Genomic DNA, 26,296 nt, shown 5'->3' on the forward strand with positions numbered 1-26,296 from the left:
GGAGATTTTCTGTAGACCCAGCAATCCTCTGTTTCTTTTAGTTTATGTAGTTTTCTTAATAATGATGCGGCTGGTGGTACTCATACGAGAGTAGTGTGAGCAGCCGATGTACCAAAAAAAAAAAAAAAAAAAGGGCATCATCTTCCGCATTCATCCCCCCTCCTCCCTAGAGGCCCTTGCCCTCGAGGCCATCTCCCGCTCCTCCATCAAGCACAAGAATTCCGTCTCTACCGGCACTTACTGTTGGATTTGGTTTGACCATAGCATCCTCCTCACTATTCGCCAACCCTTGCCTCCTTCTATGGCATCATCTCCGCCAACAAAAATGTTGGCTTCGTCATCCAATATTGCTCCGGTGGCAATCTCAACACTCTCTGCTGGTGCAAGATGGAGCAAATGTTCTCCGACTACATAATCTTATAAGCTTCACCATTCTCCATCTCCCCAAAATCGCTAGATCCATTCAATTTATTCTGAAATATTTCCCGGCTTTGAACATTAATTTGGTGCTCCTTTGATCTTCTTCAGGTTCTACATGGTGGAGCTGGTGCTCACCCTTGATTATTTGCATAGTTTGGGCATCATCTACAGAGATCTTGTCATAGCCCATTGGGTTGTGGGCTGCTGAGTGGCCAGGCCACAATGCCTCACATGCACGGCACATGAGAAAACAGGAAGGAAAACTCCAGCTGAGACTCTTCTTCCTCCCCGATCCTGATCGAAATCGCCCAAAAAGCATAGAGTTTCAAGGCGATCCAAAGACTGATTTCCCGTCTATTTAAGATCTCATCTTTCTCCTTTGAGATCCATCAACGATTAGGAGAGAAATCACCACAAATTCGAGCTCTCTTCTAGATCCTCCTTCCTCGATTCGTCGCCAGAAAACCACCGGAGCGCCTCACCAGACCGAGGTAAGGCTTCTCCTCCTCTTTCTTCTATGTTGTTTTTGGTCTTGTTCGTCGTGATTGGAGCCAGTGAACCATCAAAGAATCCCCAAAACAGGGGTGCCCCATTTCGGTCTTCATCGTCCTTTTTTTTGCCGTCATCGGCCGCCGGTTGGCCGAGGCTGCGGCCGCCATCGAGTGGGGGAAAGGCCACCATGGCTGCCACCCCCTTGGTTCTGCGAGGAGGAAGAGAGGAAGGGGCAGGTCATTCATAAAGAGAGGAGAGAGAGTTTCTCTCTCTTCCTCTCTTCTCTTCTTTCTTTCTCTCTCCTCTTTAGTTTTTCTCTCTTTCTATTTCTTTCTCTTGGTATTTTCTCTCTCTAGCTTGATCCGAGAAAAGTTTGGTTAAAGGGACTCAAAGGGTAGTCCTGAATTACTACGTGATAGTAGACTCTTTAGTAGACCAATAGAGGATTTTTGGTTGTCGGTTACCTCGGATAATTTTTGATGTTGATTTAGTTTTGTAGGAGAACAATCCTTTGGGCAAGAAGATGTTGAGCAGAGTTCTATGCACCTCGGTCCGTAGATCGCGGTGTGAGCAGATGATTAGTCTATCTGGATTATCAACAAAGAGGTAAGAATTTTTGTACACCGACCTATATGATATAAATATTTTGTACATATATATATATATATATATATGATATGCTAATAATCAAGATAAGCAAAAATCAAGAATAGTTTTATGATGGTTTCTATATTAAATCATATTTTGATCATATATGCTTATGATTGATAGTATGATAGATGCATATTTAAATATAACTTACACCTGCATAATTAGATTAACGGATGTAGTGCTCTGGACTAACTATGTTATATTGATTACCCCATTACAGGTGGAAAATGTGATCGTGGTTATTCTAAAGCCGAAAATAAAAAGAATTGATGTGTAGATATGAACTTGATTGAATGAACAAGGTCTTTGGGCTGATCTTATTATCACCAGTTGCCCCATCACAGCTGAAAATGTGATATTATCGAAGGACTCATCACAGACTAGAAATATGATACCATCGAAGGCTCCATCACAAGCTAAAAATATAATACTATCGATTGCTCCATCATAGGCTAGAAACATGACACCTATTGATGGCCCTGTCACGGGTAGGAGACGTGACCAAGATTTGCCCTAAAGTTAAAAAAATAATGGATATGGATCAAGTTAAAGATGAGTAAAATAAAAATCATTAAAAATGCTATTAAAATTTTATGAGATGTGGTATAATATATCACTCTTGAGTAGCTAGATTTCTATTGATATTTGATGTACATATGTATACTATTTATTCAAGTATTATTAATAGTCAGTTTGTGATTTCATTATGTGTGTAACAATTTCTTTTTGTTTTCAAACATATATCACACCACCTTTTTTTTTTTAGGGTCGCAGGATCCATAGTTTCAGATGATTTGGGTATGGAGTTCAAATATTAGAGTTATCAATTAGTTAGTTTGTTTATTTTTTGTGATACTGATGAATATTTGAAGATCTTGTAACTAAACTAGTTTGATTATTTGGATATGATGGATTTATTTATTTGAATTAATTGATTAATTGTGAAGTTATTAGTTTTTTTTTGTTCATCTTAGACTTTGTATGACCTTTAGGGCACTGTTTCAGGGCTCATGCGATTTTGTCACATGGTCAGCCTGAGTGATGGGTTCGAGGCATGACAGATCTAAAGCCTGAGAATGTTTTGATCCAAGAAAACGGTCGTCTGATTCTCCTTGACTTCGCCCTCTCCACCGAGCTCCTGATTAGATTGTTGGAATTCTCAAAACTCCCCACCAAGAAACTCGGCCCCCATTGCTGTTGTGATCCTTCATCGTCGCCAGCCCAAAATGAGGAAGTGCTTGCGAAGCACCTTCTCCTGCAATGCCAGAGGAGGACTACATCTTTGCTGGGGATGAGTCCACCTCTAGGTCGTCGGCATTGGGGAAGTCAAACTCATTCGTGGGGACAGAGGAGTGCATGGCACTGGAGATCTTCCAGGGGGAAGGCCATGATTTCGCTATCTTGCGCACAGTTTAAGTTTTTTTTTTTAAAAAAAAAGAGAAGGAAAGGTTTACTAGTGATCTCGCCAAGAGTTCGAGAGGTTCCGACAATTTTGCCACATCATCACCAAGAGCATGAGAGGATTTGGTAATTCTCGCCAACAACCTTACGCCACCTAATCCGATCAGGGAGAAACAAGAATTCCCTCAATCAATTTAAATCGAATCTCTCCAAAAAAAAAAAAAGATGAAAATAGAAGAATTACACGGCTTAAGCCTATTTTTCTTTGATTAATCTAAAATCAAGGTACAGAGTCTTTATTTATGACGGTGAGATCCGTTCCTGTCCAATTCAAGTCAAATTTTTTTCCTAATTTTAATAGAATTTTTTTTAATATATATATATATAAAACTAGTAAAAATAAACTCAAAAAAATTAAAATTATTTAGGAGGTACATCTCGATTTTTATAGCAACTCTGCTTTTTGTCGCTTCGCCTGATTCTTCTCTGGTTGGAAGATATGCCCGGTCAAAATCTTACTTAAAAAGAAAATTTTTGGTTTGATCGTCGTATTTTTAAATCTTAAATAATAGAATTTAGGTTTGATCACTAGAGATGCTGCCCCCTATGAGGTGAGGTGTCACGTCGTAAATTTCAAAAAGCAATTTGATTTTTATTAAAAAAATTAAAATCATTTTAATTAGACATCGTAAGATAAAGTTATGATCTTTGAAAGTTTGACATGCTATTCGACTTTTCGATATGATAGATTTTGTTTCTGGACCCTATCTAGTCATACCCGTAGTAGTCAAGGTAGACTGACGGTTTCTCTGGATCACCACTGCCGCTGTTTGATGTGATGAGGAGTTTCTCGTTGAAGAGAAGAAAAGGTTTATTTTCTTATTTTTTAAAAAAATCAACTATTGTGCTATTTCATCAGTATATGCTAATATTGGTGCCAGCAAAATTTTCCAGCACCAAAAATCTGCCAGACGAGCTATAGTTAACCACACGCAAAAACCTAGGAACCTTATTAGATAAAAACTATTTAAAAATATTTTCTAAACTTGTAGAACCAAACATATAATTTATTTTATTTCAAACTACAGATAAACTGCCACTTTCAAAATTAAATTTAAATTTATCCCAACAATTATCTTTGCAAAAAGCAATTCAAAAAATATTAATTTTATAATATCATTACAATAAAATTTTATGTATAATTGCTATAATGCATTAAATTTTATGATAATTATTTTAAATTCTCTTTCAAGACATTCACTTCTTGGATTAGATGGCAACATTCCATAATCCATAGTTTTTTATTTGTAATTCTGCACATCCTTCATAAAATTTTCTTTGGCCTACCATTTGGATTCTAATACGGTCTAAAGTATAAACGCATCCAAAATCTATTATTAGGATATTTATTGCCGGGACCACATGACAGATCCCATACATCCTTTATGGATAAAACAATCTTCTGCGTACCATCTTAGATCCGATATAATATTTCTTTATAGACGGATGCAAAATATTAAAATATAATACATTTTAAATAATATTATTTTAATATAAAAATAGAAATTATTATATAATTTTTTTTTAAAAATATCAACTCTCGTATAATCAGGTATTCTCTGAGACATATTTTTTAGAGTTATTTGCCATACAATTTCACCAACTCTTTCGGTTTTTTATCAGGCTCACACAATATAATCCACTTCTCTATGTGGCTTTGCATATATTGCCTATATACCAATATTAGATCATGATTTGGGACCGCAATGCTTAACCAATTTAATTTGATTTAACTTGTTGGAAGTTAGATTAGATTAGGTTACTTCTGGATCAAATTTAGTTTTTTGATTTATTTAATTAATATATCTAGTTTGGATTGATAGTTTTTAATTTATTCTGTATCCGATCTAACCTACATCTTGGCCGGCAAGGCCAAATCTAAAATTTTAGCCTATTTAATTAATACATCCAGTTTGGATTGATAGATTTTTAATTTATTCTGTATCTGGTTTGATCTGTATCTCGTTCCAATTAGACCGAATTGCTATCCGATTATTATTGGCTATTTAGTTGTGATTATTAACTTAAATAAAAAATATCACACCTAAGTATGCAAGCTTCTATCTCACGTGTACCGCGCGTGCCTTGATTAAAGGCGCATGGCCACGCTATATCCGTGGAAACCGGAAAGCTTCGTTAATGGCTTCTGCGACGCTCTTGGCTTCGCCAAAAACCACTCCTCATCCTTCTCCTTTTCTGCAACAGGGCAAGGGCAGAGACGCCGTGTACGTGGCGGCAGTGCCACTGAGAGCGGCCAAGGGCCCCTCCCAGATGCTCATGTCTGCAGCTTACTCTCTCGGCCTCTGGGATCTGCAGCACTTCATGGTCATCATAAAGCCCGACCCTTCTCGCCCTCAGGTCTCCTCCTCATTCTCTTCACCTTCTTTCTTATTAATTTCCTCTGATCAGTTGTTGTTTTTCCGTTCATTTGATGATACTGGTCTCTCTCAAAATTCTATCTTTTTGTTTCTCCTCTCGTCTCCTCTTCTTCTATGGATTTTTTTGGTTGTTTCTGTTGTTCTGCGATTATTATTATATTCTTTTAAATTCTATGATTAATCTTTTAGGTGATAGCATTGCTGGTGCTTCATGGTCTTTCTCTGTCCTATAACTGTTTGACAAGTGGTGTAAATGAGAATGAGTGACTTCATTTGCCACTTCTGGGAGTTTTCTTCTTTGAGTAGGTAAAACTGTTGCCACTTGAGAAAGAGATGCAATATGGATATCGGAGGAAAGGGATGTAAAAGGTTGAGGGTTCAAGAATCAAGAAGGTTGTGGACTGAGAGCCATAACCCTGAAAAAACCTAAAAATTGATCTAGACCAACTTTATGACAATTTCGAGTTTAAATTTAAGCCAGTTTAGCACAATATAGTACCAGACTCTGGCTTCGTTTGTGATCAGAAGAAATAATGTAGCTCATTGGCCCTTGATTATATCCATAACCTAGTTTTCGTTGCTGATATCATCATTCTTTTTCTCCCCTTTTTAGGAGTTATTTTATTTTCTTCCCCTTATCCCATGCCACCTATGTACTTGCATATATGTTGTCAAGCTCCGCTTCATACTCACGCCAGTGTATTAGACTGTGACAAATCGAATAAATACATATTTCAGATATTGATTTTTTTTAATGATTTACAACTTTTGACACATTTGTCTTGGCTTGGGGAGATTAGTGATCAGGAATTTACAGGGTAAACTGTCGCTGTTTGGTGGCAGATAAAACTAGATAATTACATTAACAGCATATAAGGGCATTTAGAGAGTGATAATGTTACACCCCGAACCCCGCACCTAGGTTCGGTACGCGACACGGCCGCACACTCTTTAGAGCAAAGCTCTAGAGAATATGCAAGGCCTAAAAATATAAATCTATACCAGACAACCCAGTTGATCTAATTACAAAATTTAATCATCCAACCAAAATCCGTGGTGCTCTATCTAATCATCTCTCCACCTATGATCTCAACCATAGACATGCACAATACAACCTACAACTCTGAAAAAGAGAAAGAAGAAGAGGTGGTGAGTTTTACAGCCTAGTAAGAATCCCTACATATCCACACCAATACAATAATAAAATAAGTTTGAAAACTACAAGAATACGTTGCACACATCATGAAATCACAAATTGGTTATCAATAATGCTTGAATAATCGGTATAAATATGCACATTAAATAACGATATAAATCTAGCCACTCAAGGGTATTATATCATACAATATCTCATAAATCTTCATTAATATTTTCAATGTTTTCCATTCTGTTTCTTATTAACTTGATCCAAATCAATTATTTTTCGGACTTTGGGCTGCATCCCTGTCACATTTCCGGCCCGTGACGGGGCAATCAAAAGTATCACATTTCCAGCTTGTGATGGGACAACCAATAATTTCATATTTTTAGCCTGTGACGGGGCAATCAATAGTTTTGCATTTACAATTTGTGATGGGGCAACTAATAGTTTCACATTTTCGACCTGTGATAGGCAACCAGTAGTTTTAAATTTCCAGCCTGTGACGGGACAATCAAAAGTATCACATTTCTAGCCTGTGATGGGGTAACCAATAATGAGATAAGCCCAAAGTCCTTGTTTATTCAATCCAGTTTATATCCACACATCAATTCCTTTTTATTTATTTCCAGCTTTTGACTAACTACAGTCACATTTCCAGCTCGTGACGAGGCAACTAATATCAAATGGTTAGTCCAAGCACCATATCTATTAGTTCGATTATGCAAGTATAAGTTATGCACATACATGTATCCATCATAATACCAACCACAAGCAAATACGATCAACATACAATTTATGCAGGTCAACGTACAAGGATTTATACCTCTTTGTTGATAATCCAGACGTCTTCACCTGCCCGCACCACGATCTACGAACAGGGGGTGTAGAACCCTGCTCAAGATCCTCTCGTCCAACAAATTGTTTTCCTACATAACCAAATCACTATTATAAATTATCCAAGATATCTGACAACCCAGAACTCTCTATGGATCTTCTAAAGGGTCTACCAGCATCTAGCAACCTAGGACTAACTAGCCATCCATGATCTTGCTGGATCAAACTAGAGAGAGAAAACCTCAACTAGAGAGAGAAACTAGAGAAAAGAGAGAAAAGGACATGGAAAGAGGAGAGAACCAAGTGGCTCTCCCTCTCTCTCTCTCTTTTTCTACCTTCTGCCTGAGGCTTGCTCGGCGGTAGTAGCCGCCTGTGGCTGGCAACCCCCAGCAGTCGACGGCCCAAGGCAGTGCCGGCCGCACGCCATGCCCGGCAACGGCCGGCCGAACGAGAAGAAACTAACGCAAATAGGGAACTCGTTTGTCTCCGAATCCGGTGGCTCGCCAGCCGGATTCAAGAGGAACAAGGGCCCAGAGATCGAAAAAGGAGGAGAGACGACTCACCTTGCCTCTGGCGAGATCATCCTAGCTGGATCGACAGCGAATGCTCCAATCCCTCCCGTGGCAAGCTTAGAGCTCCAACTCTATATTGGAAGAACTTCTGGTTGATGCCCAAGGAAGAGGGGGAAAGGGGGTCTTTATGGACAGAGATTTGTTTCAAATTAAGTAGGGTTTGATCGCCTAGCTCTCTCCTTCCGGTGGACTCGAGGGAGAGGAGTCGGAACAGGGGAGGGAGAAGTCTTCGATCGGGACTTCCCCTCCCCTTTTCACATGGGTCGGCCGATGTTGTAGCTCAGAGGCCGGCCCAGGCTCAATAAGGGTTGTGGGCTCTTACAGATAATTTGTTAAAGTATTGTGGTGCAACTAGGGGCCTTTTTTTACCTGGTATATAGCATAAACCATGAGTCAATTTTCATTACTTGTGTGGACAAACTACTCGTATTCAACATAGAACACCATGGCATGCTCTTTGTGTGGATGGTGTAAATTGTAATGTTAATGGATGGGAGTAATATAGAACCGTATGCAACATGTTGGAAAATCTGCATATAGTAAATAGTCAGATCAGGAAAATGAGCATGCGCATCAGGATTTCTTGGTGAGCAAGGTGTAGTTGAAAGATTTTCCTAATCAAGGGAATTAGATCTAATTGGTCCTTTAATATTCTTTTGTAATTTATTGATTGATTCATTAGATGTGTTGAAAAAGAAGAATAAAGGAAGTGAATTGTATTTCTGTCTATATCTTACAATGTACAGGAGCAGCCTTTATATAGACTAGGAGGTTGATGAAGTTTGGCAAGGCTACTAAGTTTGGCACAATCAATCACAAATCAATCAAGGTGAAATTTGGTAAAGTCAACTAAGTTTGGCACAATGTCCTACAATGATTCTAACATCTCCCCTCAAACTCAAGGTGGTAAAGTGGACACCAACTTGAGTTTGGAAATAAAATATCGAAAGATGCCCGGAGGATGAGCTTTGGTGAAGATGTCCGCAAGCTGATCAGCTAAAGCGATAGGACAAAGACGAAGAGTGCCCTCCTATAAATGATGACGCACAAAATGACAATCGATCTTAATATGTTTGGTGTGCTAATGGAAGACATCATTGTGAGCAATCTGAATGGCACTATGACTGTCGCAATAAATAGGAGTGCTCGACTGCTAGGGAGAACCCATATCCTGTAGAAGCCAACGAAGCCAAAGAAGTTTGAAAGTAGTATCAGCAAGGGCTCGATACTCAGCCTTGGTGCTAGAGCGAGCAACAACTGTTTGCTTTTTGCTTTGCCAAGAGACGAGAGAGTCACCCAATAGGAAAAGAAAACCAGTGGTAGAGCAGCGGTCGGTAAGGTCATCGACCCAATCAGCATCAGAATAAACCTATAATGCCAGGGACAAGCGAGAAGAAATATGAAGTCTATGAAACAAGGTACCCTTCACATAGCGTAAGATGCGAAGAATAACTGCATAGTGAATAGAACGTGAAGCCGTCATGAACTGGCTGACAAGATGTACATCATAGGCAATATCTGGTCTGGTAACAGTGAGATAAATGAGGCTCCTAACGAGCTGTCGATGAAGTGTAGCATCTGGAAGGAGCTCCCCATCTATAGCACGGAGCTTGATGTTGGACTCTGGACTGTCAGCTGTCTTGCAATCAGTAAGACCAGCAAGAGAAAGAAGATTAGAGGCATACTTGGCTTGGGTGAGATAGTAGCCATCAAAGGCGGGGGATACCTTCAGTCCTAGAAAATAACTGAGAGAATCAAGATCCTTCATCTCAAAGTGCTGACACAAAAATTGCTTAAGCTCATGAATACTAGAAAGATCGTCACCAGTAATAATCATGTCATCAACATAAAGTAGTAGAACAGTGATACTAGCAGCAGTCTGACGAGTGAAGAGAGCAGAGTCGTAGGGGCTAGAAGTAAATCCAAGATGTGCAACAGTGGAGCTGAATTTGGCGAACCAAGCCCGTGGAGCTTGCTTAAGTCCATACAAAGCTTGTCGAAGACGGCAAACCTTACTCGGATGATGAGGATACCCTGGGGGAGGCTCCATGTATACCTCCTCAGCCAAATCACCATGGAGGGAGGCATTCTTCATATCCATTTGAAACAAAGGCCAGTGGCGTGCCGAGGCCACAGTTAGGAGGGAGCAGATAGAGGTAATGCGAGCAACAGAGGCAAATGTCTTCTCATAATCAGTGCCATACTCCTAGGTATATTCATTTGCCACCAGACGAGCTTTATGCCGCACCTCAGAACCATCAGAGTTAGTTTTTATCTTGTAGACCCATTTACAACCAACGGCAGTCTTTTCAGGAGGAAGACCAACCAAATCCTAGGTATGAGTTTTGTGAAGGGCATCGAGTTCTTCGGTCATAGCTTGCTGCCAAAGAGGGTCAGAGAAAGCCTCACGGTAGGCATGAGGTTCGTGTAAAGAAGCACGAGCAGCATAGCAGTGATAATCACGAAGATGAGTAGGAAGTGCTTTTACCCTAGTGGAGCGGCAAAGGATGGAAGGATCAGGCTTAGAGGAAGACAACTTTGGCGGTAAAGTGGGAGGACCTGCAGAGAGATCAGGAGCAGTAGTAGTGCTCGTCGATGGATCGTCATTAGAGCTCACTGGTCCTGCATCAAGGTCATTAGTGTTTGGTAGCAAGTTAACAGAAACATCCGTGAATATTGGTACATGACCCTAGAGTGGAGGTGGAAAGGAGGACATGCTGCTAAACATCTTATGCTCCCAAAAGGTGACATGGCGGGATATCCGAAGACGTTGATCAATAGGATCATATGAGCGATAACCCTTATGTTCTATACCATATCCTAAGAAGCAACACAAGCGGGATCTAGGTTGTAGTTTAGTATGCTCATGAGGCTGAAGAAGAATGAAGCACATGCTCCCAAAATCCCGAAGGGAATGGTACTCAAGAATTTTCCCATAGAGAAGTTCATAGGGTGACTTATGTTGTGTTGTGGGTGAAGGAGTGCGATTAATAGTATAAACCGCAGTGAGAGCTGCTTCGCCCCAAAAAGATTCTGGAATAGATGCAGAAAGTAGAGGGGCTCGAGTACTATCCAAAATGTGTCTGTGCTTACGCTCAGCACGCACGTTCTGTTGGGAGGTTCCAAGACCTGAACGATGTGGGATCGTGCCATTTTGTTTCAAGGTGTTGAGACAAGTGGAATCCCAATACTCTATGGCAGTATCAGATCAAAAAATCTTAATTAAATGAGAAAATTGAGTCTGAATCATTTTCTGAAAATTAATATAAATTTGTGGAAGTTCAGACTAGTTGCGCATAAGATAAAGCCATGTGTATCGAGAATAGTTATCAACAAAAATCACAAAATAACGTGATCCCTCCATAGTAGGAGTATAGTCAGGCCCCCAAACATCAGAATGTACTAGATCAAAAAGTGCTGAAGAAATTGAGTCACTATTAGAAAAAGGCAAATTAGATTATTTTTCAAGTTGACAAGACACACAATCAAATGACTTAGGACTTAGAACCTAAATGACCACTAGACATTAACGAGCGAATATGAGACACAGGGGCATGCCCTAGTCGAGAGTGCCCAAGACTGGAGTAGCTGACGACGTACAAGATGGAGTTGCAGCCGACACATTGACCGGAAGATGCAAAGAAGTGAGCTCGAACAAATGACCAACCTTACAGGCAGTCCCAATGACCGTCCTGTCTGCGGATCCTGCACCAGAACATGATTTGTGAAAAGTAATTCAAGACCTAGTTCACAAAGTTATCCGACAGATAATAGATTTAAAGATAATTTGGGAATAAGGAAGGTATCAGTGACAGATAGCTGAGGAGTAGAAACAGAACCATGATGACTAACATGCATATGAGAACCATTGGCAGTGTAAATTATAGGTGAATGAGATAATTTAGTTGTGGAAGTAAGAAGAGAGGAATCAAAGGTCATATGGTTACAACAAGCAAAATCAAGATACCAAGATTGGTTACCTGAGGTGGTAGTCAGAGCTGAAGAGAGATTGGCCTTAGATAAAACCTGATGGATAAGGGCTTCAAACTTTGCAATAAATATACAGTTGGGGTAGAACGGTCTACAGATGAACCTTTCGAAGATTCTGAAGGACCAACGACAATAGTCTTTGGAAAAGGAACTCTTTGGCCGAAATATTTAGGACGTCTCCCGCACTCGGTGATCTTATGACCCAACATCGTATAGTAGTTGCATCGAATAGTGAGGTTAGAAGATGTGGGTCGAGTAGGAGGTGCAGAAGGAGTGGCCAGAACTGGCTCCGAGGTGGGCAGCCTTATAGTGGAAAACTTGGTCTCTTCAGAAATGAGCTCACTCAGCGCACTCTTTAGAGTTGGCAGGGGAGAACGGTGCAATAAAGCAGCATGAGTGCTTTCAAAATCATCCCTGATAGCCATCAAAAGTTGAACCAGACGCGTACCATCTCGATATGCCATAAACTTCTTGACATCTTCAGGATCGGTCAGTTCGGGCTCACACAAAGAGAGTTGATCCCAAACATAATTCATCTAAGAGAAGAAATCAATAATAGACTGACTTGGTTCTTGTCGCATGCGATGAAGGTTGGTGGAGAGTTGATACTGCTAAAAGGGGTCGGCTTTGTTGTATCGATGTGCCAGTAGATTCCATGCATCTTTGGCATTCTCAATCCTGTTAAGAGTATTGCCAATGGAGACAACACTTGTGTTGGAAAGTCAGAAAATGATTATGAAGTGTGTGCTTTCCCAGTTGTCGAGAAGGTTGTCAAAGACATCTTGTGGCTCTTTCTCTCCTTTCTCGAGTTTGTGCTCGGCACCGGTAACAAATCCCCAAAGACGATGTCTGCGAAGCCACATGCGCATAGCATTAGACCATGCATTGTAGTTCGAGCCATTGAGAATGACAGAGATGGGTTGAGTCACTTCTTTGGTGTTGGACAGATTTTGGGCCATGATTCGGAAAGGTGGTCGCTGGAAAGATTGTCGAAAAAGGAGGTTGTCGGTGTCAAAAAAGAGGTGGCCAAAAATGGCAAAGTTGTAAATATGCAGTAACTCTGCACTTCCGTTTTTTTTTGTGGTGGTGCAACTTGGGGACCTTTGGTATGTGAAAGGATTGGCTAAGAGGATGGGGGCTTCTATTCAGAGCCTTACGGAAGCTGAGAGGATGGGGGCTTCTATTCAAAGCCTTACAGAAACCTTTGGTACATGAGGAACTTGAAAGAGAATTGGCTTGTGTCTTGTCAGCTTGAAAGAGAGAGGATGGAAGTGCTGATGGTGAACACGGAAAGCCGACTTCTCGAGCTTCCGTCAAGGATTTAAGAACCTCAATTTAAGCTTGGAGGGGGCAATTACACAACAGCAGAGGAGCGGGTCACGAGGCCCAATAAGACGCGCGTTGGAAGAGGAACAAGACACGCATAGGAAAAGGAACAAGATGCACGTACCAATTTCTCGCAAGAGGAAGTCTAGGTCGCGAGGCCCAACAAGATGCACGCAGGAAGAGGAAGCTTTGAGTCGCAGAGGTGTTCTTCCCTTCTATCGGTATCCAGCAGAAGATGCTTGTAGGCCGAGCAGGAACAAGAAGAAGTTGTTGAAGATGTGCGTGGGGGAACGACCGCTCGGGGACGAGACAGAACAACTTTGCTCTGATACCATGTTGAAAAAGAAGAATAAAAGAAGAAAATTGTATTTCTGTCTTTATCTTACAATGTATAGGAGCAACCTTTATAGACTAGGAGGCTGATGAAAGTTTGGCACAATCAATCACAAATCAATCAAGGTGAAATTTGCTAAGGCCAACTAAGTTTGGCACAATGTCCTACAATGATTCTAACAAGATGGATACCTGTTTTAGGAGGTATGGAGTTCATTAGTTTAATCTTCCACAATCAGTCACTTGTGAAGTACAGGATAGAAAGTTATCCCAAAAAATATGTTTGTTCTTAAAACTATTAAAAAATCCTGAATAGAATTAAGACTTTCTCAACTCTCAAGATTTATTTCTGTTGGAGTTTAGTCGCAGCTGGAGATGGGCAAACTTTCTTTGTGATATTGGCGGCCATCTGTGGATAATGTGCTTAAGCAGACTTCAATGAGTTTTTTGCTTGGGAACCTGAGGTCGATTTGTTAATGTTTTGTGAGATGTGGATTACCTTTGTGGACGTGAATAAAAGATGGAAATAAACTACCTCATATCAAGGGCAAAACTATAGTTTTTTACATAGAAGTGATATCACAGATGCCTGAATACATTGAAATTGCCATGCTCAGAATGTTAGCCCTAGTTTCTTTTAAAGGATTGCATTTTTAGTTTTTCTTCCTCCTCTTTTTGTTTCATGAATCTTAAAGATTACAATTATCCTGGCACCAATTACGTGGAGACCTTAAATGGATGTGTTGGCATTTCATTCTGACCATTTTTTTCAAGCCAAACTACAGATTATTGATAGACATACTCCTATATATTTTTGTCCTCAGGCATTTGTTTTCGATTTTCAACCTCAAGATCCTGAAAATGTTTATACAGCAGTTGCAGCTCTATCTGGGTGGAAAATTCCAGGTGAATCCTCATTTGATGTACCAAATTTTGGCTTATCATCCATGGATTCAATCCCATGCATGCTATCTTATAAGGAGTTGACAATTTGTGGTTTTATGATACTGGAATTTCTCCTCTCAAAAATCATGGGATTTCTATATCTTAGCTCCCCATTATTTTAGTACTACTGATTTCCCACTATAATGAGGGTGCCAACTAGTCGAGTTTGTAAAGTCTCTTGTGTGAATACAAGAGGCCATGTTTTGATCCTGCTCTCACCTTGATTTTCATCCGGGCTTCCATCCGTCCTAGAAAGAAAAAGAGAGAGAAAAAATAAAAGAACCTCTTATAACCTGAATCTAGCTTAGGTCTCTTTAAGTGTTTCCCTTAACATCCGTGACCTCTAACAAATTACAGCATATTCTAATGGCCAAATTCTAATGTTTACTTGATACCTTTCACCGTTTTATCTAGCTTGACAAAACTGTGAGGGGTTATAGATAAGAAAGGAAAAGAAAAAGCCTCCAACATTGCCCCCTTCAATTTACTCATTTCTTCGAGTTATGATTTTCATATATTTTCCCTAAATTTTTGGGAATGGCTGTCCTCATAGGTAAAGCTACCAAACTCGTAATTCAACTATGCAACTTACAGCACATCTTTCTTCCTGAGGAAGGCTATTGAGAATTTCTATTTTCATGTAATGATAGTTGGAACTTATCCTAGGGGTGGAACATGTAGGGTTTTTGCTTAAACCAGGCTCAAAGTAGAGTCTGAATGAGATTAAATGTGGCCCAAATGCCTGAGCTGTAGGCTGCAACTTACAGGCCATTATACACATGCTTTAATTGCATCTGTAGCAGTATCCAGAATTATGGCTGCACCACATGTGCCAAATCAATCATGTGAGGCCATCCTGCATATTATCAGCCATTCTGTAATTTCTGTCACACACTAAACAGTCTATCAAAATATTGAACCTTTAAACATTTGTCGGTAGAAGATCCCTACTGATCTACCAACGAACATCGGCACCTTAGGTAGAGGCCAAGATTTCTAGGGTGATTTTATATTTATAGTCTAGCTTCTCTCATTATACAAGCCTTTAGTGGCTTCCATACTATATTTCCCACTAGGAAGAAGCCTCCAAAGAAAGCTAATAGTGCCTTAGTTACTGCTGCCCGCTAGTTTGTTATGGTTGCCCCTACTCTAAAATCAACTGGTTTTTTTTAAGTGCCTATAATTTGTTTGTCCTGTTTGCAAGTATTTCTGATGTCTCTTGGTCATCATTAGTATCATCTGAAAGGCTTATAATATTGACCAATTGGCTTGCATTTTATTTATTTATTTATTGAAACTCAAAATAGTTGGGTAACAACAATAAGATGTTTAGTACGAGACTAGTGCTATATTTTATATGACTTCCACCCTCTTTCCCAGGAGTTATCCGCAGGAGGACATTGAGAAGGATACCTATAAGTAGATGCTGGTTTGTTGGATTTTCTATAAATGATGGTGTAGATTCTGCCATCAAATTTAATGAAGTCTGGTCAACTGATCTGATTGTTGGTAAACGCGACTGTCGCCATTACACCAATGGTAACTTCTCTCTTTGAATTATAGCTATTCTTTGGCTTAAGTTAGAGAATAAGAAATCTTTCAGCAATATTCATTTCATGCTGCTATGCATAAGTAATGGATGAATTTTGTGGAGTTTTACATTCTACAGTGCTAGATTTGTTTCCTAGTACACTGCAGAGACAACAAGCATCTAAAAAAAACTGAGGTTATTTAAAATTTGGACTTGAAATCATTCTCCAATATGCCTTTAACCATTGTTGACATAATTGTTATTGTATTTCTGTGTATGCATGAACGGCTATAACTTATGTATGGTTAGTGAGTTGAGGAGTGTTTCAATAAGGAGTTTCAAAACCCTGAAATATATAGTTCACTTGTGTAACAACCCAGGACCTCACCCAAAATAGCTAGCCCGAAAGTATTATTTTGGTTCCTTGATCCTATATAAGTACCCAAGATCTACCCAGTAAATAACCGACGTGGGACTAAACACATGCCCGCACGGGTCCTCACATACTCCTCTTGTTTAAGCCCTGACGTCCTCGTCAGACTAAGGGTTCAAATCCATTCAAATCTAATCACAAACACCACGATCGGCCCATGGTCAACCCCAATAGATCTGTGCTGCAGTGTCCCCTAGTCCACATAGGTTATGGGCCGGGTCCGCTCTAATACCATTTGTAACAATCCAGGACCTCACCCAAAATGGCTAGCCCAAAGGTATTATTTGGATTTCTTGATCCTGTATAAATACCCAAGATCTACTCAGCAAATAACCGATGTGGGACTAAACACATGCCCGCACGGGTCCTCACAACTTGCATGAGTTTGAGTTAATGCATGTGGATACTTGTAATGCATTCTATTTAAGCACTGCAATGATTTGCATGCTCAATATGTAAAAAATTTTATCTTGCCACATTGAAGGATTGGTTGAACACCTAACTGGAGAACCACATGCCCTGGAGTGTCTAAGAGAAACTTCCAATGGCTAAAATTCCATCATTCTGGATTGTGATATACATATTGTGGCTGTGCTGAAATCAAATCCTCTAACAAAGCACATTTCTACTCTCTTCAATTACAAAAAGGTACATGTTGTTTATCATGTATTATATTTTACTTCTTGATCCTTGGACATATTATGATATAATTCATATTATTCACAATATACTGCAGCACTCGGCAAAGTTTGCTTTGACTTGAATATAAATATATTAGATGGTATGGGGAATTATTCTTTGAAAGAATATATAAGCTTGATACTAGCATAGATTGTTAATAGTGCTATTTTGGTGAGAAGATGACGATGGAAGTTCTACCTCATTTCTTAGATTTCATATTTAATTGGTCAAAACAATCTTTTCTACAATCATGGTCATGATCCATAAGCCGTCTCATGTAAATTTGCTCTGGTTAGCTCTACTAGTATTGTTTTTCCATCCCAGATGTCAAGAAAGCTAAGATCCCAATGATAATATTTAAAATTCCTCTACGAACGTTGGTAGCAAGAATCTTGTGAGACCCAGCTCTTCTTTGAGCGACTCTTCCAGTGAAAGCTTCTACACACTGTCTGTCGAACTTATCTCATGTTGGGTATGTCCATCCTTCTCCATCTTTGGTATTACAACCACTTCAATTTTAGGCTTACTGCCCATGCCAGTAGCTTGTTCACAGCAAAGGCAGTAAGCCAGGCAGAGAGGAGTACAAGACCGGAGTTTAAGAGAACTTAAAGAGTTGTTCAAATCTAACAAACATTACCAAGCTTGCTTGCAATGCTGAGGGCTCACCATTACTGGAAACTTGTAGTTCCATCATTTTTTTTTTTTGATGCTTCTACCTACATTATGATCTTGGCTGTTAAATTATAAGGATTAATTTTTGATCTAAAAGAAACAGCTCTAGCAATACCAACGGTCGAGAATTGTTTCTAGTGAAAAGACTCACTCAAAGCTCGGAATACAACTATCAAACTTTATGTGATTTGCTAAGATTACTGTCAAGTAATGTAGGTATGATTGATATATTACATAGAGTTGAATGCACAGGAGTGCAGGGTATCCTCCTAGAAGTGAACATTGAAGTCTAATCTGTGGGACCACATTGGTGAACTACGAGCTGTGAACTTTGAAGACAACCCAATAGGAGAACCCAGTATTGAGCATATAGGTATGATAAACTTAAAAGAGGTACTGACAAAAGGTCTGACTCCAAACAATCTGAAGTTATTTCTCTTCGTTGTTATTTCTTGCTTCTTTCATCAATAAAAAGAATATTGATAGTCAAAGATACATTAAAGGGAGGGAAAAGAAGAGAAAGTCTGTAGAAAGGCATGGATGAAGGAAAACAGTCCTGACAACATTAGATAGTAGTTTATCTTCAAGTAAAGAAATTTGCGGGAAATGGATAACATGATATGACAACAGTATGATGAAAATTGTTTAAACAAAACCAAGTTATACAGTCGGAAAAGAAAGGAAGAAGAAGAAGAAACAGGAAACTAGACCAACCTAACCACCACCATTCCAAGAAATTGTAGTTCTTTAACTACTGTGTTCATTTGAAGACCAAATCTAATAGATAATTAGTACTTTTATGTATCCCACTTTTATACTAATAATTGAAGTCTAAAAGTTTCCAAGTACAGAATATTTCTCCTGTACTCACATGCAATATAGTTCTCTGTCCTTGATCTTCGGCTTGCTTTCTAGAAAGCAGAGGGAAAGAAAGCTGATCCACATTCTCTGAGATTTATGGAATCCATTCTCTCACAGTTACCTCTTACTAAGACACCAATAAGATTTAAGCCATTTGATGTCAGCTATCCTGAATGAGGCTTCTTTCAATTGTCGTTAGCTGTAGCGTGACGTATCCTACTGACTACCTTATCAAAAACTTGCAAGGAGAATGGGATGCGGGGCCACCAAAGGCCCCACACCCTCATTAGGGGTGGTTCTATATACACCCCCCCTGTTGCTCAGGACACCCCCCAAAAATTAAAAAAAAATTAAATACTCTCTACACCCCCCCATTTGCTAAGGACACCCCTAAAAAATTAAAAATTCCTAAATTACCCCCCACCCTCTCCACCCCCTCACCTAAATTGCTCTCTACACCCCCCAAACCCCCCCCCCACCCCGCTCTTCCCCTCCAAAACACCTCGCCAACGCCCAAAACCCCCCCCGTTCCCCCTTCTCCCTCTCGTCGCCGGCATTCTCCCGATCTCCGACCACCTCGCCGGCTTCTCCCGGAACCACCTCGCCGGCTTCTCCCGAAATTTTTTTTTTTCACGGTTCGTGCTCCGTTCGGCACTGGATCGCCGAACAAAAGGCTTCTGTTCGGCTGAACAGTGCCGGACAGAAGCCTTCTGTTCGGCACTGTGCAGCCGAACATATCTGTTCGGTTGAGGGTTGCCGAACAGAAGGCTTCTGTTCGGCACTGTTCAGCCGAACAGAAGCCTTTTGTTCGGCGATCCAGTGCCGAACGGAGCACGAACCGTGAAAAAAAAAAAATTCGGGAGAAGCCGGCGAGGTGGTCGGAGATCGGGAGAATGCCGGCGACGAGAGGGAGAAGGGGGAACGGGGGAGGAGGGGTTTAAGGGGGGTTTGAGGGGGGTTTTTTTTTTTCTTTTCAAAACGAAACGGAGGAGGAGGAAGGGGGGTGTATGAGAAAATTTCAAGGGCAATATGGTAATTACACTAAAGGTTAGTTTGGGTATTTTTTTTTTGGTTTTTGGGGGGTGTCCTGAGCAATAGGGGGGGTGTATATAGAACTACCCCCTCATTAGCCATCCGTGCGTCTACCACCACTATCACTTCGTACCATGACAGGTCTAGTCTCTGATTTGGAACATGCGAGCTATCCAAGCTCCATATGGAATATCATTCCCTTGCCTCTTCTCCACTGTTATGGCAGAACATGACTAAGCTCCAAATTGTTTTTCTCGGCTTTTGTCTGAAGTAGAGCTGATCACGGGTCTTCTAATCCGCCCAGCCCGGCCCGAAATTTTTCGGGCTTGGGCATTAAAAAAAGGCCCATGGGTTGGGCCTGGGCAAAAAAAGCGGCTCGACAAAAAAAATCGGGCCGGGCCTGGTCGGGCCATTCTGGCCCATTTCCAGATTTCAAACAAAAAAAAAAAAATCGAGCCTGTCGGGTCGGGCCTATCGGGTCGGGCCGAACTAGACGGGCCTAGAACCAGATTTATAAAGTCGGATCGGGCCTGGACAAAAATTTAAGCCCGACAGTCGGGCCGGGCCGGGCCTGGGCATAGCCATCGGGCCTAATTTCTGCTGTAGAGCCCGGCCCGAGCCCGACCTGGCCCGGATTTTGATCAGCTCTAGTCTAAAGTCTAAACTTGTGATATTTTTCTTGGGAACTAGAGTGGAGTCTAGCTGAAAACTGGAGTGATGAGGGAGTCAAGCCTAGCCTTGTATCGATTCTAGGGGCGCAAATGAGCCAAGCAGTTTGCAAGCTACTTTAGCTCGACTTTCGATTTTTACCATAGCTTGAAGGCTCACATATCTAGCCGAGTAATTTTATTTTTAATAATATTATATTTTGTTTAGAATATATATTATTAATTTAATGATTTAAAAATATAATATTATGTTATGTTTTATTTTAATCATATTTTTAATTATGATCGAGACTCAAATTCGAGCTCGAGAAAGGTTCGGTTGATATTCAAGCTGAGTCGAGTCAATCTCGGATATTGTTTTTTTGATCGAGTCAAGTTTAAGCTTGGATATCAAAAGCTTGATCGATCACGAGTCCAATTTCGAGCTCAACTATTTTAAATCGAGTCAAGCTCAAACCTTTAACTATTTGACTTAACCTAGCTCGGCTCGATTGCACCTCTAATCGATACAAGAGATTCAACTGACTCAACTACTTAGGAAAAAGAAAAAAAAAAACTCAGATGGTTGGTACCCTCAAGCTCTTGATGATTTCAAGCGTGATTATTTCAAAAATTTACCTGTTAAAAATGTTTATATCAGCAAAGCTCCCAACAAATGATGATCTAATTCATGCTATATCTCATATTAGTTTCTTGATAACGCTTAGCTGCCAATATCAAATTCCGAAGCTACTTGACCCTGCTTTCTTTGCTCAACTTGCTATTATTGGAAGATAATTTAAGAAAGAGAAAAAACCTTTTCTTGATGTTTATGGTTTTTAATCTTGACTACTTCCAGATTAACCCCAAAAGGAATCAATATATATCAAACCTAAACTTTTAGAAAAAGATACATAAAAATATCCCAACTTCTTAGTTTCACACATGATGGTATGTTCTACTTACAGAACTCTCTCACGACTGATAACCAAATAAAAAACAGATCACCTCTAGAACCAAAGCATACACCAGACTCATCAAAACATCTTAGTCCCATAACCTTCTTAAAATCGATTTCAACATCAAATCTGAAAACACACGACATTTTCCGAGAAGGAAAACAAGTCAACAAGAAATCCTACGCGTAGATGCGGTAGCGCATGCTGTCGCGCACCATGAGGTGGTTCAACTCGTCGTCCCTTGGTCGCCGGCCCGACATCCAGCCCGGCTCCTCCTCCTCCTCCTCCTCGGCCTGGCACGCCAGGCACGACGCCACCGCCACCAGCGCCGCCAGCCCGCCCCCCGACACCGGCCCCGGCTGCGCCTCCGCCTCCCTCGCGCTCGCGACCGCCCCTTCGTCCGCCACCTGCGCGCTCCTCTCCTTCCGCCACCACAGCCTTCGCCTCACGGCCGACAGGACCCGCCACATCTCCTCCATAGCCCCAAAGATCTTCTAAACCTCTCTCTCTCTCTCTCTCTCGGTGAAGATATAAAGATTTATGATGGAATCATGGGAGGTCGGGCGCTAGCATGAAACTTTTTCTAGTTGTGGGTCTGTCTTGCATGCGTAGGCTATTTTGAGGGGTCTTTTTGATGAGTATAGCAGTAGAAATTTTTTGTTGGACCAGATCCACCAGCTTAGCAGTAGACTAGTCCAACCACAAAAGGGCATACCTATACGTGAGGCAAAAAAGAAATAGGAGAAAAGGAGGCAATCGTGTCCCTTTATAGTTGGACTAGTCCACCACTAGCTGGTTGATCTGATCCAACCAATAATATCATATACACAAAAGACTGATTTGCAGTATAAAAAAACGAGTTGAATCTTTCACACAAAGGGATTCACCTTTTTTTCGCACGAATCCACCATCGGATCAGCCACCACACATATCTCAAAATACTCGAAAATCTATCATCCACCTGTATGTACAAATATCAGAGCGACCGATAGATGATCCAACGGTGGATTTGCACAAAAAAAAGGTGAATCTTTCTTCCCTGCGAAAGGTACAACCTCATCCCTAGGCTATCCTAAGTATAGAAAGATAGGGAGGTATGATATATGAATTTTGATTAATTGCTTCTTGGTCTTCAACTGGGAACTTGGAAGATGATCATGGCCGTTGGACATGGGGGGTTTAGAATGGCGGAACTAGATTGGGTGGTTTGGATTGGAGAAGGAAGGGCTAATAGTGAGCTCCCTGTCTTATTATTCCATGTAGGGAAGTACTCAATGCTGTTAGGATAAGATGGATATAATGGGCGATTGTCAATTTCAAAGACAAAAGATATATGGATAGTTTTATGCCAAACTCGATTCTGATTCTGATGTGCGACATGCTTGTCCATGAAGGCAGTGCATTTCATTTTGCCCAGTCGTCTTTATCCCAAGAAAAATGCTGTGCCCATATATGGATCCTAAACACCATTTTTTTTTACATTGATGTGGTAGCTTGTGATTGGTTTAAAAAATAGAGGTTATTGAAATTGAAAACTGCTTTTACTCAGGTGCCTACTGGCCTATGAGCTGGGGGATAGAGAGAGAGAGAGCGCTCCTATGCTGCCCACCACTCTGGGGAGATTTTCTGGACCAAACATTCCGCTGTTGCTCATCCACTAAGTTGTTTTCTTTCTTTTGACTCTATTGGCGATGCTCACACGAGATTAGTATGAGTGGCTGGTGTATCCAAAGAGAGAGAGGATAGAAGAAATAGTACTTGAATTGGTATTGGGAGGACTAGCTATCGATTTTTCAGAAGAAATTGATTTTATTATTAAAAGTTTGATGGCCAAGAGTGGTTGAGGATTGTTTTGTGGGCATGAGAAAGCTGGTAGGAGATTCTCATTCATCTTTCAAATGCAACGCCAAGATATCAACAAGGACACTGAGAAATCCATCCTTGTGAGGAGGGGGTGGTTGGCAAGCTCCTGCAAAGTGAAGATAATATCACTAGGCTGGAGGGTTTTGTTTTTCTTTTCTGCATCGTTGTTTGAATGTTTTACAAGACGAGACTCATCGGTTGCTCGAAGTATTCCTTAAGCATGATTGGCAGAAAAGATGGACCAAAATGTCATATTCTTTCTGAAATTTTGTTTTATTTGCTCAGAGAATATAACATCTTGATGATGGTAAGGGAGTTGTATGGCCTCCCTTACTATCAAAGTGTCATATTTTTTCACCTGGAACATTTTATCGGCATGCTCCTTTACCTTTTAAGCCAAATACTTTCCTCTCCGGTTCTAGTCTCTGAATTCTATGTAAGATAAATATTAACTTGCACCTTTGCAGGGGTTTGAGAGCGGCAGTTTTTCAGTAAGAATGCAAAAGTGAGGAACCTACTAACAGCCAGTTAAATCCAGATTTAAAGATCACTTTGCTATTAGTTAATATTTTGCTAATTCTCTTTCTCTCATTGTTGTGGTATATTATCGGTATATTTCAAATTTATGTGTTATAAACCAAATTGCAGTTCCAGATGCCATCATCTCGCAAGAGTATGAATAATGCATTAAGAAAACTGGCCTCCTCCTCATGTAATTATATCTTCTAAATAGATTATTGTAATAGAGTTTGGAGGAAGTGCCTCACTTCCTCCCTTTCCATGCCAGAGAGCCTAAGTAAAATACTAAAATACTTGATTCGAGTTTGACAATATTTGAGAATCTACTGCAGATGTGGCTGAGTCAGTGAGGCTTCACTTTTGACCAGTGATTACTTATATCATTAAAGATGTATGGCACTTGAATCATAGTGCACTGCTGAGTGGCCGCATGGACTTTTTTCACAGAATTCTCAAGTGGCATTACAATCTGGCCAAGCACCAACCAAGTGAGACCCACCTCCAACGTTTCAGTGGAAGTTTTCTTTTCTTTTCTTTTCTTTTCTTTTCTTTTTTCCTTTTTGGATGAAACGCGCTACGGAGGCTTGATTATCGTGAGGAAGCTTGAAAGATTGGCTGTTTTCTAGTATTTTTGGAGCAAAATTCTGCCAATTTCAAGGATAGGTAGAGGAGTCTCTTTGGAGATGGCTAATGAAATTGGAATATTACAGACGAGATTAGTGTGGCCACTCTATAAAGATGGAACGGAGGAGATGTTTTGAGGATCGAGTTTAGTAACTAGTCTATCTTAATGCAGCGACATATAGGTAAATTTTGGATCATAGAATAAGACTTGATCGTTCAACAGTTTGAGCATGAACATGGTTTAGATCTGAAGGCAACATAATTTTAAAGCCATACTTAGATAATACTTTCTGCCGATCTCAAAATTCACCTTGTGTATGGCAAGCAGACCTGAAGTGGAGGCTTAATTTCTGTTTCGTAGAGATCTTAAATTATATATTTTGAGGATAACTTTATGATTTTTCAGGCTATATATATATATATATATATATATATATATATATATATATATATATATATATATATATATATATATATATATATATATATATATATATATATATATATATATATAATAGGAAGTGACGATCAAGAATAAGATTCAAAAATTCTTCTACTTCAGTTGCTGAAAAGAAAATCAAACCAACAGAACCAAGACTCATCAACAATTGAAGCTTAATGTGACTAGAACAAATAGCTCATATATAATATTGATTTGACCAGTAAATTTGAAGCTGTCACCGTGACTCTCCAATATCTCATGCTTAACCTTCGTGCAAATTTAACTGCAGATACTACAATTGTATTTGGATTGTCCTAATTACAATTACACAAATTGTATCAGGATTATTTATAGGACATACAACTATATCAGTTTTACGTGTATACATGCATACAATTATTTATTTATTTATTTATTTTTGGAACTAGGATAGGAGAAATCTAGCCAAAAATATGTAAAGGTGAATTAGAAATGCAAGTAATTGGTACTAAATCTCAATGACTTCACTAACCGCAGTGTTTGCATCATGTCAATTTGTGGGTGAGAAAGATGCGAGCCCCAACTTGCCTCCTCTACTCTCAAACACCTCGACACGTAGAGCTTGTGGAGGCCCAGGAGGTCTCAGCTTTTAACATCGGTTTAGTGTTTATCTTTTACTTTATGAGTTAACAAGCGCATATAAGGATGCTCAGGAATGATTGCAAAGGCAGGACCATGCTTTCAATAGCCAATGGTTAGAAACCAAACCTGAGTCAAGCTTTATCCTTCTTTTTAATAAATCTTCTTTAAGCCAATAACTAAGATTCTTGTTCTAGTATTAGTCAGACCCAGGTCCTGTCAAGTGGGCCCATTTAATTCAGTTGTGTAACCAAGCTCATATGCTTGCATGTCTCATCATCATGGAAGGCTAATTATTGTCTGAAACAAGATACTTAAGTCACACACCTATGTGATTTCAGTTTTGTTAAAAAGGTTGAACCTTGTGGACAACAAGATTGCAATGTCCTATTTACTAAGGAAAAAGATTGCTGAAATCTAGAGCTTATAAACTTCTACAGGCCATCTTTGGTACTACATAATCTTGAGATACACAACAACAACGAAGGAGATATTTGGTGTTAGTTTTATAAGAAGATCTAATTGTGACTGAAATTAATATAGCCTTCTATGGATAGCATTCTATTTGAAAAATTGAATGCTCATCTATCCTCTCTTCCTCACCTTAATTTGAAATGCTCATCTCTAATATATAATGGTATACACGTTTGAAGATCAATGAAATAAACATAATAACGTTGAAAAATTGAGATGTTTTGTAGTGATGCAGTTACCTAGTTGCTGCTAATCGTATGATCATAACATCCTTGGAGATAGAAGCTGAAATGGAATAGTAATTCTAACTTTCATCCACTTGCAACTTTCCATTTCCTTTCAACTTTGGCTGCAGATCCCTTCCCTTCATCCAATTCATACTTGAGGGTGGAGAGAT

General features: G+C 39.9%; 1 protein-coding gene across 5 annotated transcripts; it reads left to right on the forward strand.

The window, feature by feature from the left end:
• Positions 1 to 5,023: 5,023 nt before the first annotated feature.
• On the forward strand, positions 5,024 to 24,803 carry LOC103719062 (PTB domain engulfment adapter). 5 transcript variants are annotated; one of them, XR_003387879.4, is made up of 5 exons: positions 5,120 to 5,382; positions 14,423 to 14,504; positions 15,924 to 16,082; positions 16,992 to 17,155; positions 23,690 to 24,803. XR_003387879.4 is itself a non-coding variant. In XM_026809242.4 (4 exons), the coding sequence occupies exons 1-4, from the start codon at positions 5,164 to 5,166 to the stop codon at positions 23,037 to 23,039; spliced, it is 591 nt and encodes a 196-aa protein (XP_026665043.1). In that variant the 5' UTR covers positions 5,024 to 5,163; the 3' UTR covers positions 23,040 to 24,803. The 5 variants fall into 5 exon arrangements, 3 of the variants coding, with proteins under 3 accessions (XP_026665043.1, XP_008806353.1, XP_026665044.1); XR_003387880.4 differs by lacking the exon at positions 23,690 to 24,803 and adding an exon at positions 22,909 to 23,045; XM_026809242.4 differs by lacking the exon at positions 16,992 to 17,155 and having other exon boundaries at positions 5,024 to 5,382; positions 22,909 to 24,803.
• Positions 24,804 to 26,296: the final 1,493 nt, after the last annotated feature.

Source organism: Phoenix dactylifera, chromosome 2 (genome assembly GCF_051530095.1).
Source record: "Phoenix dactylifera cultivar Ajwa chromosome 2, Ajwa_hap1_PhDact_Kaust_v1.1, whole genome shotgun sequence".
In the NCBI taxonomy this organism is placed as follows: Eukaryota; Viridiplantae; Streptophyta; class Magnoliopsida; order Arecales; family Arecaceae; genus Phoenix; species Phoenix dactylifera.

What these genes read in the sequence shown, in the direction of transcription:
- LOC103719062 (XM_026809242.4), top strand. Translation starts at nt 5,164, where the DNA reads ATGGCTTCTGCGACGCTCTTGGCTTCGCCAAAAACCACTCCTCATCCT. An exon ending in CCGACCCTTCTCGCCCTCAG is followed by an intron (nt 5,383 to 14,422) that starts GTCTCCTCCTCA and finishes TTTTGTCCTCAG; the next exon opens with GCATTTGTTTTCGATTTTCA. An exon ending in ATCTGGGTGGAAAATTCCAG is followed by an intron (nt 14,505 to 15,923) that starts GTGAATCCTCAT and finishes CCTCTTTCCCAG; the next exon opens with GAGTTATCCGCAGGAGGACA.